This window comes from Lonchura striata, chromosome 3 (assembly GCF_046129695.1).
Source record: "Lonchura striata isolate bLonStr1 chromosome 3, bLonStr1.mat, whole genome shotgun sequence".
Lineage (NCBI taxonomy): Eukaryota > Metazoa > Chordata > Aves > Passeriformes > Estrildidae > Lonchura > Lonchura striata.
Window position 1 is genome coordinate 84,830,217 of NC_134605.1, and position 17,245 is coordinate 84,847,461.

Genomic DNA, 17,245 nt, shown 5'->3' on the forward strand with positions numbered 1-17,245 from the left:
AGAAATATCTTCATGTATGCTTCATGAAATATCTTCAGTTGTGATATTCCTTAATATCACATATCAAAAAAGTTCCAGTAGACCTTGAAAACCTACAGGGGTTAGGGTGGAGGGGATGTCTTGGCTTGGGCCACTAGCTTTGATCTTGGGAGTAGGAGTAGCTGGATCCTGAGGAGGGAAGCAGCTGGCATGATGGTGACTAAGGGGTATTGGAAAGGTTGAGTGGGCTTCACTGATCTTCATGAAGAGCACAGGAAGGGGAGAAATGTCTTGGCCAAGACAGGTGATGGTGGGAGGCAGCAGCAGGGGTAGACTGAGCTGTATTGCAGGCTCAGCCATGCAGCTGTGACTGTATCTAGGCGAGCTGCTACTGCAATACACTTGCCTGAAACAAGATCTGACAAACCAGGGTGTGGATATTCTCAGTTCAGTCAGAGAGAAAAAGAGAAAGCTTTCTGCCAGGCTAAGCCTGGGAAAAACTCCAGGAGGAATGTAAACAATCTATTCTCTTGTTTTCAGTTTATATTGTTTATAGGTACGTTCTACCACACTGACCTAAGTCCAAGTGTATCAATCAGGTGAAATGTTTTTACTTTAAGACCAATGAAATTAATGTTCACAATGTTTTCTATAAAAGAGAGAGGTGTTTTTGAATAAAGATTCATTCTTTGCCTTCTGAAGATGGAGTATATTCATTCCCATCCCTGCCTCAACAGCGACATCAGGGCATTCCCAGTAATTTCTTGTGTTTGGGGTCAGTGGGTGCAGCTAACATGCTTCCCAATGAACCTGAAGGAGAGTTATGTACAAGAGTGACATGAGTGCATCTAAGCACGACACTGTGGCAATTTGACTTAAAATCATCCTTCAGTTTATAGAGCGTGGATAGGAAAACAAGAATATATAGATTAAACCACCTCTATACTGATGACTCTGACATCCAGTTAAAATGTTGGTTCCTGCACTTGAAACAGATGCTAAAATATTCAACACACAGCAGACAAAAAAAAAAGGTACAACTTTGAGTGAGGGAATGTGAAAGGGAATTTATGGTGAGAGGCTGAAGAAGCTCAACCTGTTTGGTTTACCAAGAAGAGGACTGAGATGACTTGCTGATAATCCACATCTTTAGAAGCGGTTACAAAACATCACAGAATCGTTTAAGGAGAAGGGAGAAATCCCTGAGTGTGAACTGAAGCCTACCAATCCTGGTTAGAAATTAGGACATGTTTTTAGACAGGAGGGTGAGAGCAGGCACTGAAACAATGTGCTAAGCTGTAAACTCACCACATCTTCACTCCTGGCTTCAAACTCTGTCCAAAAGGCATGTACTAGCCAAATAGAATATTCACTCTCACTACCCCTTCAAACTGGTCCTTGAACATCACATCAGTTTCATCCCCAGACTCGCAGGAATTTTAGAAGCAGTAAAACTGGCTGGTTACCGCAGGATTGCCCGCTCCATCCCTGTCTTCTCTAGTACCTGTACACTCTTTGCGGTCTACCTCACCGCAACCGCTCCCGTGGCTAGTGGGCAGCCGGAGCTCGCACACTGCAGGCGGCACGACCACGTCTGTCACTAAAGCATCTCCTCCCCAAACCACTGCTCTGGGGCAGCCGCCATCCCCGCTCATCTCGATGAACACCCGCACCCACTTGCTCTTCTCATGAGCCCTCAGGGAACAGCACGTCGCGAAATGCCCGCGGGCGCGCTCCGCGGAGGGGACACTCCTGCTCTCCCCGCGGGCGCGGCCCGCCCGGCGCCGGGGCGGTGCCGGCTGCCGCCCGACGCCCGCTGCCGGGGCCGGGCGCGCGTTTCTTGTGGAAATCCCGGAGCCTGCAGCTCCGCCCCGCGCGTGTCCGTGGGCTGGGGCCGGGCGGGGAGCGGCCCCGGCCGCCGCCGCCCCGCCCCGCCATGCCGCAGCCGTAGGCAGCCCGCGGCCGCTCGCAGCCCTCGGCCTCCGCGGCCTCCGGGCCGATGGGCAGCCTGCTGAGCGGGGTCAGCTTCAAGGAGCCCACCACGGTGGAGGACTGCGACTCCACCTGGGAGACCGACTCGGAGCCCGAGGCGGCGGAGCCGCGGCGGCAGGAGGGGGTGTGCGCCGCCGCGGGAGGCGGGGAAGAGCCGCCCGCCGCCGACTGCCGGCCCGGGGAGCCGCCGCCGGCCCCGCCAGCGCGGCGGGACGCGGAGCGGCCGGAGGCGGACGCCGCCAGCCCCGAGCAGGTACCGGCAGCGCCGGGCGCGGCCCCGCCCCGCCCTGCCCTGCCCGCGGGCCCGGCGGGCACGGGCGGAGCCGAGCCGAGCCGAGCCGAGCCGAGCCGAGCCGAGCCGAGCCGAGCCCGGGCCGGGCAGCCCCGCTGCCGCTGCTCTGCGGCACTCGCGGGCCCGGGCTGCTGCCCGGAGCGGCTGGGGATTGCACAGCGCTGCATGTCTACTGAGGACGAGCCCGCCTTAGGTTTTTATCTCTCTCCTGTTATTACTGGGAGAAAATCGAGGCCTTGGTGTCGGTGACATTCCCGCTGCTGCTGTTTTCAGGAAAGGCTGTGTTTTAAATTAAATTGAGCATTTAGCGTGGCCTCTTCATTAAAAAGGATAAAAATCTCAATATTTGATCCTTTGTGGCAATGGAATTGTGACTCTTCGGTGGGTGTGACGAGTTTTCAGAGCGTGTTTCTCTTCTTCAGGAAGCTTTGTTAACGCCGAGCTTAAAGAAATAAAGTGTTCTTTTGACAATAATTTTATTTGAGTTAGAATACCATGTAGGGTGGAGCGGCTGGGTGTTTTTTTAGATTGCTAGATATATCGTGTTTTGGTTCAGAGACCAAACAAAATGAATTGAGCCTAAGTGTCTTTCCGTTTTCTCCTTGTTACATGGTGATACTAGTGCCGGATAACCGAGTGTCAAGGGGTGTGTCTTGTTCAAGTGTGTTTTGCCTGCGGGTATGGTCAAAGCTGATTTTGTGAAAGGAGGAAGGAGCATAGCTGTTTGTCATTAGTGTACAGTTGATAAGCCATGGGATGGGCAACAAGAACGGCAAATGCCCAGTGCAGTCCCAGAGAGCTTCCTCTTTTAAACTTGACTTTAACCTATTGCACCCGTATTGCAAGGAGTAGAATGAAATTTTTTTAGTAGCTATTTTCCACAGGGTACAGCAGTAGCAATTAAGTCTGTGTACATGACTCTTTTTTCTTTTTCTTTTTTTTTTTGTAAATAGTATGATTTCCTCCTCCAAATTGATGGTGCCTCTGCATTTTCAAGTTTAATTACTTATTTCACCTTGTATTAGAACTTGCTAGATTACTTTGAAGTCTTATATTTGGAAATGACAATCAGACTGTTAATTTAGTTCAAATTCAGCCTCATTGGAAGGACAGTTCATAGTCTTACTTCTGTATTTTAGATTAATCTTTTAAAATTAGGTTTAAAGTGTGTTGTGTAAGTATTGAGCAGGGAAATTTTCAGTGTTTGACCAAACAGTAGACAAATACATGCGCTTACATTTGTTTACATTACTGAAATCCATAATGAAAAGTAATTATTTTAATACTGTAGAAGTATGGTATTTAGGGGGTTTGTGTATGATGATTATCTGCTTTCTAACTGTTTCAGAGTGGTGATGGAACTGAGCTGACAGCCAAGCCAAAGAGAAGCTTCTACGCAGCAAGAGATTTATACAAGTACCGACATCAGTATCCAGTAAGAATATTTTATGGTTTAAATTTTCTTTTCAGTGAAAAAACATTCTTAAACCTTTTTATTGTCCAGTAAGTACAAGAAATGAGAACCAAAAAGCTGCTACACAAACCAAAAAGCTGAGGCACAACGTATTCAAGTGGGAGAGAAGTAATGTCTTTTCATCCCGGGCAAGCATGCAAGCACGCACGTGATATGTGTAAGCCTGGGAACTGTTGTAGGAGCCCAGGAAAAGGCTTGTACCGTGGATATCAAAGATGGTAGGTCATAGAGTTTGCCTGACTGATTATTTGTCTCTCAAGGTCCTTGAGGTTGAAGGGAGAGGGTGCTGCTATGCTTGGTGCTGCCTCAGTAGGAAAAGGTACCAGCCAGAAAGAATTTTCATACACTTAAACTGAGTCTTTAAGTGCATGAGTAGAGCACTGTGGTTCCTAAAACTCTGAAATTTTTTGTCCTTAAATTATTCAAAGAGCCCAATATCACTTTCTGGATAGTCTTGGTAGGTTTTTGTAGGCTGATAATGTCCTATTTCCTTTCTTTTAGCAGAACTTTAAAGATCTTCGTTATCAAAATGACCTGTGCAATCTCCGGTTTTACAAAAATAAAATCCCATTTAAACCTGATGGTGAGTAATCTGCAACAATAATGGTGATAACAGAAGCATGCTCACTAATGATAGTAGCAAATTGAAACAGTGGTGATAATTGAGGCAAATTAAAGGTGTATAGTAATATATTGTAGAACATGAACTTCCCATGTTGGAGTAGCACACTGATAACACAAGAGCAGTATGTGCTTAAAACAGTTAGCTTTCACTCTAGGAAGATGGTACTTTTCTTAGACATTATCAGCATGAAGTAGGACAAGGCGTTGTTTGTACCACTTTGTGATACCTTTATTAAACAAAGATAAAGTTCTTCTACTATATTGCACGAACTTGCTGTTTGAATAGGAGTGGCAGCAATCTATGGGTGATATCCCTAGAACTGTGTAAGGGGAAAAAATGTGCTATAATCTTGTGTGAGATTATTGTTAATCCAATAATAAAGCCATTTCTCAGTGTCCCTAGTGGTTTTGGTAGTGGAGCAGGAACCTCATATGCAGCATTCTACACAAACACAGGAGAAGCTGAAAGATGACAAGCCCTACTCTAGAGAGTTTGTAGTTGACGTATGAGTGACAATAGGATAGTGGACAGATGAGGAAGCAGGAGGAGGCAATAAAGCAATCTTGGTTAGGGTGATAGACAGGAGTCTCAGCACAGAAGATCTTAGCCATTAGCAAAAAAGAGAAACTGAAGGCAAAAAATAAGATTTTATGGGTTTTAAAAGAATGATGACAAGGTTGTTTTGAAGGTATTTGCCATAGGTTCCTCTCAGTATGAGAGCAGCTGGGTAGGAAATAGTGAAGTGCACATTGGAGTGCAGAAGGAGTGAGATGTGTAGGCTGCCTTTGAGGCAGAATCCTGTTGGAAGAAGGATCAGTCTCATAGCAACAAATGGGTTCTGATAAAGTAGTGAGGGACAGGTCACAAAGGCTTTAGAAGTGAAGGTGTATAGTTTTTGTTTGATGTTACAGAGCACAGTTTCACGATGGAAGAATGCAAAGCAAAAAAAAAAAACAGGTCAGTATAAAAAAGTAAAAGTCTAGAAAGATTATCTTCCCAGCATTTCAGGGTAGCTGCATTCAGCAGCATTCACGGTAGGTGTAAGCATGACAAGAAAGCACTTTTCAAGGTCAGGAAAAAAAAAGTTGAGATGCAAAGTGTGAGAGTTCAGATAGGAAGCTGGATGGAAGGGAAGGTTGTAAAAATGAACACACATAGACAAGATAGTGGTAATACCCTTAGCAAGTGAGAAGATAACTCAGCTTGTGAAAGAAAGATAAGACTTTTGCTTTAACCAACTTGCGCTTTATCTAGATACCCATAGGCAGATGCTTTCAGTCAGTTTTAGCTTGGCTGTAAGAAGAGGTGGGTCTGGGAATTGCCAGTAAAGAAGTAGTAGATTTGGGAGACGTTACCAAGAGAACAGATAGAGAAAGTAAGCTTAAGGGCAGCGAGGTTTGTGTGAACCTGGGGACCATATGGCTCTGAAACTAAAAGACAGAAAAGGTTGTGGGGAAGAACTCCTTTAAAGTCCAAAATGAAGAAGCAGTTCAAGAGGATTAGCTATAAGAAGAGATAGTCATGAAAGCTATAGGAGGGCTTCTCTCCCAAAATTTGTAAAGAATAACATTTCTCGTAGTATTTTAGGAGAAAAGCACGATTAGTAATGTCAAAGGTAGCTGATAAGCCATGGAGGCTGATGTGTTGTTGGCTGTGAACAACTCTGGCTATGCCAAAGTTTGTATTGAGAATGGAAAAGAGTAACCACCACCTTGACCTGAGTCTGTGGTTCTGTGAGAGTGTTTGGAGGGAGTCTTAGCTACCAGGTTAAGGATTGAGATACTGGAGAATGTTGTTTAAAAAACCCAAGACATTTCTAATGCAATACTAGATGTGAAGTTTATTCCTAGAGATTTAGCTTGTGGTTCTGGATCAGAGCTGGCCTGTTTGTCTCTCTGCCCTGAGTCTGAGCAGCAAGTTTTCCAATACTTGAAATATAGGTTGGATACAGTGCAGTGATGGTGAAGGTCCTCTTTCCCAGGTCCTTTTCCAGCTTTTCCTACACTAGAAACCCCATGTACTTACCAGCCCCATAGACTAGCTACTTTCTTCACTTCTTAAATAAAAGTATGAAATGTGTCCTCCTTTGCCATTGAGACCCAAATGGAAATTTTCACTGTGCAAAGAGGCATCTTAAATGTATAGTAGGAGACTATATACATGGGGCTTTGGGTTTTTAGGTTTCTTCTATGCTATTTGGCTTTGGGACATGCTGTGCAGTAGTGAAACTGTTGTTGGTTTCAGAATAGAAACAGATGAACACAGTGCTCATTCATGGAAAGATATTGTACAGTTTTGGGAGCAAGGATCATCTTTTTATGTACTTTGTATATCTGTATAGTACCTGGAAAAGTGCCCTGGCCTGTGACTGAGTTTCATGAGCACAGTCTCAGTGTTGTGCTTGGCCACTATTAATTGAGAAAGACTTCCCAATCATAATGGTACTTGCAGCTGGAGAGATTTCTAGTATGGGAGATTTCCTAAAGAGTTGAGGCTTTGTTCTGTGAAGATTGGATAGATCGATAGATAGATCGATAGATAGATAAATAGATAGATAGATGTATAACTGCAGTTTTATCTTGTAAAATCAATGAGAGGTGATTCACAGTGTAGGGTTTTATGGGAGAAGTTTGTTAATTCCCAGTCAGTGTGATAAAGGGATCCATGACATGAGAACTCTTGGATATATTTTACATAGGTTGCTGTCACATACCTTCACTTGTTGGTAACCCAGTATAAGTCAGTTGGTTTTGCTTATATTGACATTTTATAAGTACCTTATTTTTAATTAAGTTTTAGTAGCTAAATTAGTTTTGAATTAAAATTAATTTATTTATGGCTGCAATAGACCTTATTTCACGTAGTATGTGAAGGACATTTAAAGTATGTGTTCTATCATTATTTTACATGCATGTTCTTTATGTAGCTGAGTGCTGGTTTTGATGGCAACCTAACAGTTTTTCAAATTATTTTTATGCAGGGGTTTATATTGAAGAAGTCCTAAATAAATGGAAAGGAGACTACGAAAAACTGGAACATAACCACACTTACATACAGTGGTTGGTCCATTATTACCTATTTCTGTTTCAAAGTGTTAATTTGATTAATTATTCTTATACTGAGCCATAATGCACTTTTTCTTTTAACAGGCTTTTTCCTCTAAGGGAACAAGGTCTGAACTTCTATGCTAAAGAATTAACTACATATGAAATTGAGGTAATACAAATAGAGCTCCGTAAAAGCCATCACAGTAATTTTAATACATAACTGCTTTTTGTTATGTAGAGTTGCCTTATGTGATGCAGAAGTGCTTGCTTTAATGCCACTGAGATTTTCAGATATATTCTTTGTCCATTAGGAATTCAAGAAAACAAAAGAAGCAATTAGAAGATTCCTTTTGGCTTACAAAATGATGTTGGAGTTTTTTGGAATAAAACTAATTGATAAAACTGGAAATGTAACACGAGCTGCTAACTGGCAAGAAAGATTTCAGCATTTGAATGAGTAAGTAATGACATGCACTTCACTTGCTAGAATTGCTATAGAATCTCTTTATCCTTTTGTTTTCTAGAGAAAGCAAAGATATTTTTTCTAAAGACCGCCAGGAAACAGAAGGAAAAAATAAATAGTTGATGCCGGGTTTGTGCCTCTGTCTGTATGTTCCTCCTTCCCCTTTTTTTTGATTATTCTTCTCGCTCATTGCCAGTTGGACTGACATCACTGAATTCCTTGAAAATACAACTTTATATGGTGCTGAAGAAGATCCCAGCTCCAAACTAATTTGTCATAGTACTGAATTTTTTTTCACCCAATCCAAAAATGCTGCTTCTCACTTAAGAAAAAACAAGTGGCTTATCTTTATATTTACATTTCTTTTTGAGAAAGATTAAATTCTCCACACCTGTGTGGAAGTTAAGTAAAAAGATTTCCCTCCCTCCTCAAAACATGAAATACTTTGTATTTAAATATTTTTAATTTAAATACTGGTCTGGAAAGGTTTAAACATGTTATGTCAAGCCTTGGCCCACTGTTCAGCAAGTTATATCAGTTGCTTTACATTGGTATTGTGTGGATTCTAAATTTGCACTGAATTTTGTCTTGTACAGATTAATTGTACCAAAGCCTCTTTTCAAATTTTGTTTACTTTCCTAATATCTCTGACCTTAGGGCTGCAGGATGTTTTCTTGCAGTATTTTGTTCTCCTGTCATGGTAAAAGATTGTAGGTACAATTGCTGATGGATTCCACGTGAATAGTGGGAAGACTTTGTTAATGATTTTACATAAATATTATATGAGCCAGCATGGGTGTGGGCTCAGACAAAGGCCACAGATAAAGCAGGTTTTCAGGAAGCCCAGACGTTACTGCATGCTTTCACTCCTGTTCTTTCCAGTGAGGAGCTACAGTTTAAATCAGGATTTGGGACTCTCTTTACCTAATTTTATCCATCTAAAATTCAAACTTAAAAGTTTTTCTGCATACTAAGGTGTGCTTCACAAGGGAAAGACCTTTTCACAAGCACTTGCAGAAGACAGTTAGTTCATTTTCTCTTCGATATTTCCTGCAACAGTGGGACTTACTCTCTAGAGGTGCCTGTTTTTCCCCAGCACTGCCTGTATCAGTAGTGCAGGTGCTAGTCTAGACAGGAGACCCAGTTTTTAAGTAACTTGAGTGAAGTGCAATGAACCCTCTTCTGTAACTACACTATAAATACACTGCAAACCCTTTCATTTACAAAGTGACTGGGTTTTCTCCCCAGAAGGAGAGCAGGATATAATCATTAAGGTTGGAAAAAAACCTCTGAGATAGTTGAGTCAAATCTTTGACCAAGCACCAACGTATCCACTAAACCATTAAGTGCCACATCTACTCATCTTTTGAACACTTCCAGGAATGGTGATGACTTCCTGGGCAGCCTGTTCCAATGTATAACCACTCTTTCAGGGAAGAAGTTTTTCCTAATGCCCAACCTGAACCTCCACTTGGTGCAACATGAGCCTATTTCCCCTTGTCCGGTCACTTGTTGCCTTGGACAAGAAACCCACCCCACCTTGCCACAGCCTCCCTTCAGGCAGTTGTAGAGAACAATAAGGTCTCCCTGAGCCGTTGTTGCTCCAGAATAAACAACCCAATTACCTTTATCTGCTCGTCATAAGACTTAGGTGTTCCAGACCCGTCACCAACTTTGTTGCCCTTCTCATACAGCAGAAGGAATCAAAATAAGCACATTTGATTTTATTTTCTCTCAGCTCTCTCCCCCAGTGCTTTTGACAAACACTAATTTTCACTCACAACATCCTAGCAAAGGAGGTGCTAGTAAGTTTCAGCAGCTTTGAGAAAATATAGGAGGTCTGAAGTACATACCTGAAGTGATAAAAAAGACTGAGGAATTGCAGTTCCAGTTCTATATTTTTAAAGTGGGTTTTTTTTTTCTGATTCAATAGAATTTTTTTACCCATTTATTTCAAAGGTCTCAACATAACTACTTGAGAATCACTCGAATTCTGAAAAGCCTCGGTGAACTTGGATATGAGAGTTTCAAATCTCCTCTGGTAAAATTTATTCTGCATGAAGCTCTTGTGGAAGACACCATTCCCAACATTAAGCAAAGTGCTCTAGAATATTTTGTGTATACTATCAGAGACCGAAGAGAAAGGAGGAAACTGCTGAGATTTGCCCAGCAACATTATACACCCTCAGAGCATTTTATCTGGGGACCCCCAAGAAAACAGAAGTCAGAGGGAAGCAAAGCAAATAAAAAGCCAGCATCTCCAGTTTCTATTCCCAATAGTCATATTTCTAAGCATAAGAAAATGAAGGAGCCTAAGAATACATTGGCAAGTGGAAGTTCAGCTGGTAAAATAACTGAAGAAAGAAAGATAGAATTCACAAAAAATGGGGAAGAAAATTATAACGATGAACAAGAAGTGAACTGTGATGCTGTTAGGCAGAACAACAGTGAAAAGAACAGTGACACTGATACTAGTCAGCTTTCAAAATCAGAAGAAGTTCATGATAATTCAGACAGAAAGGAGGACACTTCTTATTCCAAAAAAGATGGTGAAAATCTGAACAATGACTGTGGTAACGGTGAAAATCTGAACAATGACTGTGGTAATCACCCAGATGTTATAGAGGAAGATTTATGTAACACTGAGAATTCTTCAAATGACCCATCAGCAGATCTACAAGATAACCTTGATAAGGATACACTTTCAGGGGTGACCACCACAAAAACTAAGGATGAGCTCAAACCATGAGTCTGAGATTTAAAAAAATCTTTGTTTCACTTTGAATGAAGCAAATAATTAATTGCTTCTTAATTTTGGTTGAAATTTCCATCTAATGTAAGTTCACAAGCTATGCTTGTTGCAAATGCATCAGATTAGGCTTCTGTTAGGTTAATGATTTTTTTTTCAACCTCAGTTTATCAGCAGTCAGCCAGGTGTGTCTCTTTAAAACAATTGTGCATATTGGAAGCTAAGAAATTAATTATCTTTTCCAGACAGATTGCACAGAAAAGCTTATCTAATTTTTAAAATTCATCCAGTATTGAAAAAAAAAATAAATAAAGTGTAACAACTAAAAAGCCTTGGAACATCAGAATTCTAAAGTTTCCTTTAATTTTGCTTTAAATTTTGTTTTCCATTTAGGAAATTACTAGAAATTATTTCAAAATCACAGTTTTTTACCCTAGTGGTTATTTTTTTTAGTAACTATGGTCTTGATTAATAGTGGTATTTGCACAGTGTCTTTTAGCCTAGATTAGCATCTTTGTTGGAGGCACTTAACAATGGATAGCATATATCATGTTCTGTACAGCTGGGAATCACTGTACATTGAATAAAATTTTTAACTTAAAAAGAAACTGTATCCACACCTTTTGGATACGGAAGCTGCACTTCAGACTTCCTTTAGTCCTTGTTAAATTCTCCCTTCTCTTGACTCATTTGTTACAGCTAATCTGGGGGGAGGGATCTGTTAGATCTCTCAAATTTGGTCTCAGTTTGAAAGCTCTCTGTTACTCAGCTGTAGTAAGACGACTCCCCCAGCTGCGTTCAGCACCTGGAAAGACTCTGGACTGCTGAAAAGCATGTCTTTCCTCAGAGCACTGCCTTATCAGCAAAGCCATCAGAGAAAAGGTCACTAGGCATGGCAAGTTGGGTCTTACTTGTACTTGGATGTTTCCTGGCCACTTTTGGGTAGAATCTGCACAATGCAGTCACCTGTTGCTGGTCTCAGAGACAAAGGCAGTCCTGATGCTTCTTTCCAGATGTCTGTTTCCTCTCTTTGCTCTCTATCATAAGTCTCTCGCAGTTTTATGTTATTTTGATAAGCAGCATAAGCTTAAGGAAGGCCAGTCTGTGGGCCAGGCTGGAGCCCAACAAGTAAGAATTTCACTATTAAGATGTTTCCCAGCTTCTACCAAAGAACTTTCTGCTCTCCCTGAGTAGCTTCTTCTGATTTTCTGCTGTTCAAGTCAAATGGTAGTAGCCGGCAAGTTAGTTGTGTAGAACATGAATTAAAAAATAATGCAGGTACAATTCAAACGTCCTACAGTTCTAAAATACTTCAAAACTTCTGTATGGATTTTCTGTTTAAAGGTGTACATAATATCCACTGCCTTTAATGTATTGCTAATTAAAGATTACAAGGCAAGAGGCTGACTACAGTTTTAGTGTTAAAATGCTACAGGACTTTATTCAAGTCTTATAACTCTAAATTATTAATTTTTCAGGGATTTCAGAGCATAGACAAAATGTCTTGTATTCTGTTTTGCTAATGCCCATCATGGCAATGCATCATCTTTTTTTTTTTCTCCAGGTAGTGCTGGTTCTTGGGATCAAATAAAGTGGTAGTTAGGGATCTTGATACCTATGGAAAAAAATTAGGCTCTTTCCATCCTAAAGAAGCAGAGAAAAAGAAAGATGTATTTCTTCTTCAGTGCTGACTTGTGAGGGAAGGAACTTAATATATGTGGATTTTTCTTTAGGTATTAAGTCTGTCTGAGCAGAAATGTCCCAGAGAATTCCAGCCACCACCTTTTTAAGGCCAGAAAGATCCTGAGAAGCTTTTCACAATTCCCTGGACATAAACTGGGATCCCCTTCTTGGTGTTTGCCTCTGACCTTCAGAACAGAAGGGGGAGGAAGTGCTGTGATAAAACTGGTCTGTATAGTTAAGGACTCTGCCCCTCCATGTATGCAAAGGGAAGACATTTCATTTTCTGCCTACGACTTCCTCAGTCTTGAGTGCCTAACTGTGCAAACTTCATGATGTTGTTCTTACATAGTTATTTTTTGAGTATCATAGGAAAAATTGATACCTTGTGTCTAAGGAACATAACTACAGCATAAGAAGCTACACAGAACCTTCAATTTATGAACTTTAGTATTAATTTTAAACACTTTACAGAAAATGCAGAGTACTGAAGTGAAATAAGGGATGACAGAGGTGTTGTATTTATCAGTGACCTCAGGAGGTCTTTTGTCTACTGAACAAAAAAAAAGAGAAATCTTACCTGATTTTAAACAAAGTTCTTGGGATGTGCCTCCAGAAGATTACTCTGCAGTATTCTATTATCATGACATATCTCTCACTTCAACATTCTTACTGGGCTGTCTGCATTAAGGGGTTCAAGGTATCTGAAAATATTGTCAAGAACTTTGGTACTTATACCTGTATTAACTTAGCAAATTTTGTTTTCATCTGCAACTCAATATATTTCTCTCAATTTTCACAGAAGAGCAGTGGCATATCAGTTGCCTGCAAAGACCTATGGGGACTATGTAAGTGAGGGTTTTTGTGTCAGGTGCCTCCTGCACTCTCTAAGCCTTGTTTTATAACTTTATCAACAGAATTCCTCCCATGGAACACTTCAGCTTTAACTAAATTCTGCTCTATGTCAAATGTGACAATTTATCATTATTTTCATAGTGACATTGTTTCTTCTGATTTTGCAAGTACTTAAAAGAAGGATTTATTGCAGGGCAATCATACAGTGTAGTGTTGTCCCATTGAGATTTGTGAGGATCAAGTGGGTGCACTGTATGCATTTTTGTTAAAGAATCATGGCCTTAGCAAACAGAAGCACCCTGTGCTTAAAGTTTCTAAGTATTGGTTTTCAGGTTTACAGTATATATACAGTACATATGTGTGTTGAAATGATTGTATTCTCATAGATGCCAGTACATAGTTGGTTAACCATTGCTTCAGTAACTGAGGGTATGCAAAGAAAGTCAAGTAATTTGCTTACTGTTAAATTTATTTTTGTTTTGCTATATGCTAAAGTATTCAGGGATTTTTGTGTACTTATTACAATAGTGTATTTTGGCCCAGTGTTAGACTAGAATCTGAGCTGTTTGTATGTTGATTGAACAGAACCTTCCATATGAAGGTTCTTCCTAAGTAAGTACATCTGAGTAGCCTCTGGTGCTGTTAAGTGGGAGTAGTGTGGACGTGCCTGTGAATTTGATTTTAAGGCTCTTACGGCAAGGGGATATGAATGTGCAACTTGGAACAATGTTACTGAGTACACAGATGAGTACACACGAGGCGGTCATACAAATCATGCAAAAATGCAGCACTTTAAGGTTAGTTACAGCTCTGTGCCCTACTATGCCAGACACAAGTGTGCCTCGGTACCTGATACTGTGTTGGTGTAGAGACTGAAGGCTTGGGTACATGAGGTGTACAGCACAGACCATTCAGAGTAGAAGAGTAGTTACATGTGTCCACATATCTAGGAGCAGGTCTGAGGTCTTTCTGTTCATGTTGCTCAAATAAAATCTTGAAGGATGCTAAAAATAAGTGCAATAATCTTTTGAGAGCTGTTCCCTGGCTTGGGTCAGCTCCTCAGTTTCCTGCTCTAAGATTTTAGCACTCTAATATATTTAGTATTTGTATAATAATTGTTAATATTTCGTGTAACCTAGTGTAAGCCTCTCCTGAACTATTCCAGGATAATTCGAATAATCTGCAGTTGCATATATCTGTACTTTAAACAGAAGGTTTACAGACCTTAAAAGCTTTGTACAATATTGATGGATGATCCAGTGAGGTAAGACAAGTGACATTTACTGGATTTAAACAGAAAACAGCTCTTGTTTGTTTTTAAATAAAATTTATGTCTATCTGCTTAATTGAGAGGTTATTTTACCCCTTTCTTCTGACTGTTATGATGGTACTGATCACAGTTTATAGTTATATATGTTTAGGTGAAAATGTAATTTTTTACACTACACTTTTACAGGACACATATCATATTGAATTTCCTTGACAAAAGCTGTATTTATGAATAAGATGCAAGTATGTGAAGCAAGTTTTGCCATTAATAAAAGTGTGACAATATCATGCTGATGATGTATGTTGTCCTCAGAATTGCCAGTGGGGATCAGAACCAAAAATGTTTCTAGCCTTGTGTCCTGCCTCCAGTGCTGGCCACGAAAAAGATGCTGCAAAACAAAGAAATTATACAGTAACCCCATTTTTCACTAGAATTTTTTTGGTTTTGAACTTGTGGTTTCTTTCAACCTCTTCAATCCCTTGTGACTATGAGTTCTATGCTGTAATAATGTTTTGTGTGGAGAAGGCGATCTTTTATTTGTCTCAGATCTGTTTATTAAAGAATTGCTACTGTATTTGAACAGTACTAAAAGTACTGTAAGATGAAGAGTAATCCACTTCAAATCAGTTTGTAAATGTCATGGGAGATTCTAATGACAAAATACCTGTTTAGGCAGAAAATGTCCCCTGTTTCTTCTGTTTTTAGGCAGAAGATGTCTGCTTAGGCAGAAACTTGTCCTAAATTGATGACAATGCTACCTTACTTATTCCTTCTGAATACATGTTTGCACATAAATCCCTCTGTAGACTAGTGCTAAAAGTGTAGATTAAGTGTTAAAAGTCAGATTGCAACTGCAAAACAAGGTTGATATATTTTTTCTTACCTGTGTAAAAGCAAAATCAGTCAAATGGAAAACCTATTCCTAGCCCACGTATGAGTGAGCTACCTCTGGATTTGGAGCATCAGTGAATCTAACATTGTGATCACAAAGAAGATGGAAACCATTCCACATTTTGGTAATTTGTTTTGATATGTGTTCACAGTTCCAATTGTAATTGGAGTAACTGGTCAAAAGGTATTTTTTATGGCTGTCAGAGTCTGAAAATGGGTCAGAAAAGGCCTAAGCATATACAACCCCCCTCAATTCACATTATGGTCAACACCATAGTTTCACTATTTACAGATATTTAGATGCAGTTTCTCCAAGGGGAGTGCACATTGTGTCTCTGTAATATCTTTGTGCTCAGTATTGGCTATGAACTGTTTCTTTTCTTGAAAGCTGTGTTCCGTTTTCAGCCCTTGTTCTTAAGTACACTTAGTTAAGACCTTTGGTGAAAGCAAAAATTTACCTTAAAGAGTATGTTTAATACATGCTGTATGTAATGGACTCCTAAAATTTAGTTCAATAGAGACCTCATTTCTTCTTAGAAATGTGGCTCTTTAATTCTACAATGCTTACAAGTTCAGTGGTGTATTCATCAACTAAAATTTATTGTGAAATATACTGAATGTACTTACTACTGTGGCTAACCATGTGAAAATTATTGTTTTGCAGTGAAAAAGGTTATGGCACTTGTATTTTTGGGACCTGCTGAAGCATGTTTGCTAATAATTCGTTGCTCTTTTTTTTTTCTGTGTTTTAAGGTATTCCACGGTTGTTTGCCCTTTTCACGGTTTGATTTTGGCAACAGATGATTAAGCATAGTTTTGAACTATAAAATTTGAAAATATCATAGACTTCATTGTTGAAATGTATTCTAAGGAAAAAGTGCAGTAAAAAGACAAAGCCCCAAAGCCCAACAATTTTTACTTGCAAAATTGAACAGCTCTATGTCAGTTTTTATGAATGGTCCTGCTCTCTTCTCTGTATTCCTTTGCAGTGTTTAATTACAGAATGCCGTGCATGTTTGGAAGTACCAATACCATGTGTATGTGGTAGGAGTGGTAACCAGTTTCTGGATTTGTAATGCACTATAAAGAGGTATTTTATAATTCTGCATCTGTATGGCAGTGTTAAGCCAAAAAAAATTGTATAAACATAAAAAGCAATAGTTTATGTTGCTTACTGCTATATTTTAAATAATTTGTAAAATGAAATACTTGGATTTCCTTTCAGGTAAATATATTTTTCATAACAGCAGCCAAAAACTCTGAACTAATAAAGCTTCTTCATTTAGCAGCATTGTTTTAGCAACATATATAGATATTGTGTAGCTGTAATAGTGTGCAATTGCTGTTTGGTGCTTGTTTGTAAAGTCTTCTGTAAATATATTAACACTTAAAAGTAGGGAATTAAAGGTTCTGGTCCTCCTTTTTTTGTAGTCAGTGGCAAAATGACCATGGATAGTAGAGGAATGAGGGAAGACCCAGAGTCAGCTTTTCTTAAAGTCCATGGTTAGTTTTTTCAAGTTAAGAAAAATGTATACTATCAAAATACTGTTAACATTAAAGAGTAGAATATCCACTATGATCATGCAGGCATAAACTGTCTGGAGCAGTGTCAAAACCAGGCTACTACTGCTTAAATGTAGCAGGGAAACATTTAATTTGCTGGTTTTATTTATCCTGTGCTGAAGCTGTAGGATTGGATGGCTCAGTTCTGGTTTTGTAGTAAGCTGTTGTTCAGATGGTGTGACTGTAGATGTATAAAGCTCTATAAAGGGCCCAGCAAATTTGGAAAGGGTTTCCTAATCTCACATGTTTCTTCTTAAAGAGGAGAAACAGGTTCTCCTCACACTGAAGGAGGACTTCCCATGTGGTCCATGTCTCCAATCAAGCTTGGTGTTAAGATGGCTCTGTTAACCTACTTCCATGTTACC

General features: G+C 40.0%; 1 protein-coding gene across 2 annotated transcripts; it reads left to right on the forward strand.

Annotated features, from left to right (window-relative positions):
• The first annotated feature begins 1,880 nt into the window (after positions 1-1,880).
• OGFRL1 (opioid growth factor receptor like 1) lies at positions 1,881-16,736 on the forward strand. 2 transcript variants are annotated; one of them, XM_021554182.2, is made up of 7 exons: positions 1,881-2,224; positions 3,612-3,698; positions 4,239-4,320; positions 7,343-7,421; positions 7,512-7,578; positions 7,721-7,866; positions 9,832-16,736. In XM_021554182.2, exons 1-7 carry the CDS (start codon positions 1,979-1,981, stop codon positions 10,619-10,621), a joined length of 1,497 nt encoding a protein of 498 aa, XP_021409857.1. In that variant the 5' UTR covers positions 1,881-1,978; the 3' UTR covers positions 10,622-16,736. The 2 variants fall into 2 exon arrangements, with proteins under 2 accessions (XP_021409857.1, XP_021409867.1); XM_021554192.2 differs by having other exon boundaries at positions 4,242-4,320.
• The last annotated feature ends 509 nt before the right edge of the window (positions 16,737-17,245 follow it).

Coding starts and splice junctions, on each gene's coding strand:
- OGFRL1 (XM_021554182.2), top strand. CDS start 1,979: ATGGGCAGCCTGCTGAGCGGGGTCAGCTTCAAGGAGCCCACCACGGTG. Junction 2,225..3,611: donor ACGCCGCCAGCCCCGAGCAG/GTACCGGCAGCG, acceptor TAACTGTTTCAG/AGTGGTGATGGAACTGAGCT. Junction 7,422..7,511: donor AACCACACTTACATACAGTG/GTTGGTCCATTA, acceptor TTCTTTTAACAG/GCTTTTTCCTCTAAGGGAAC.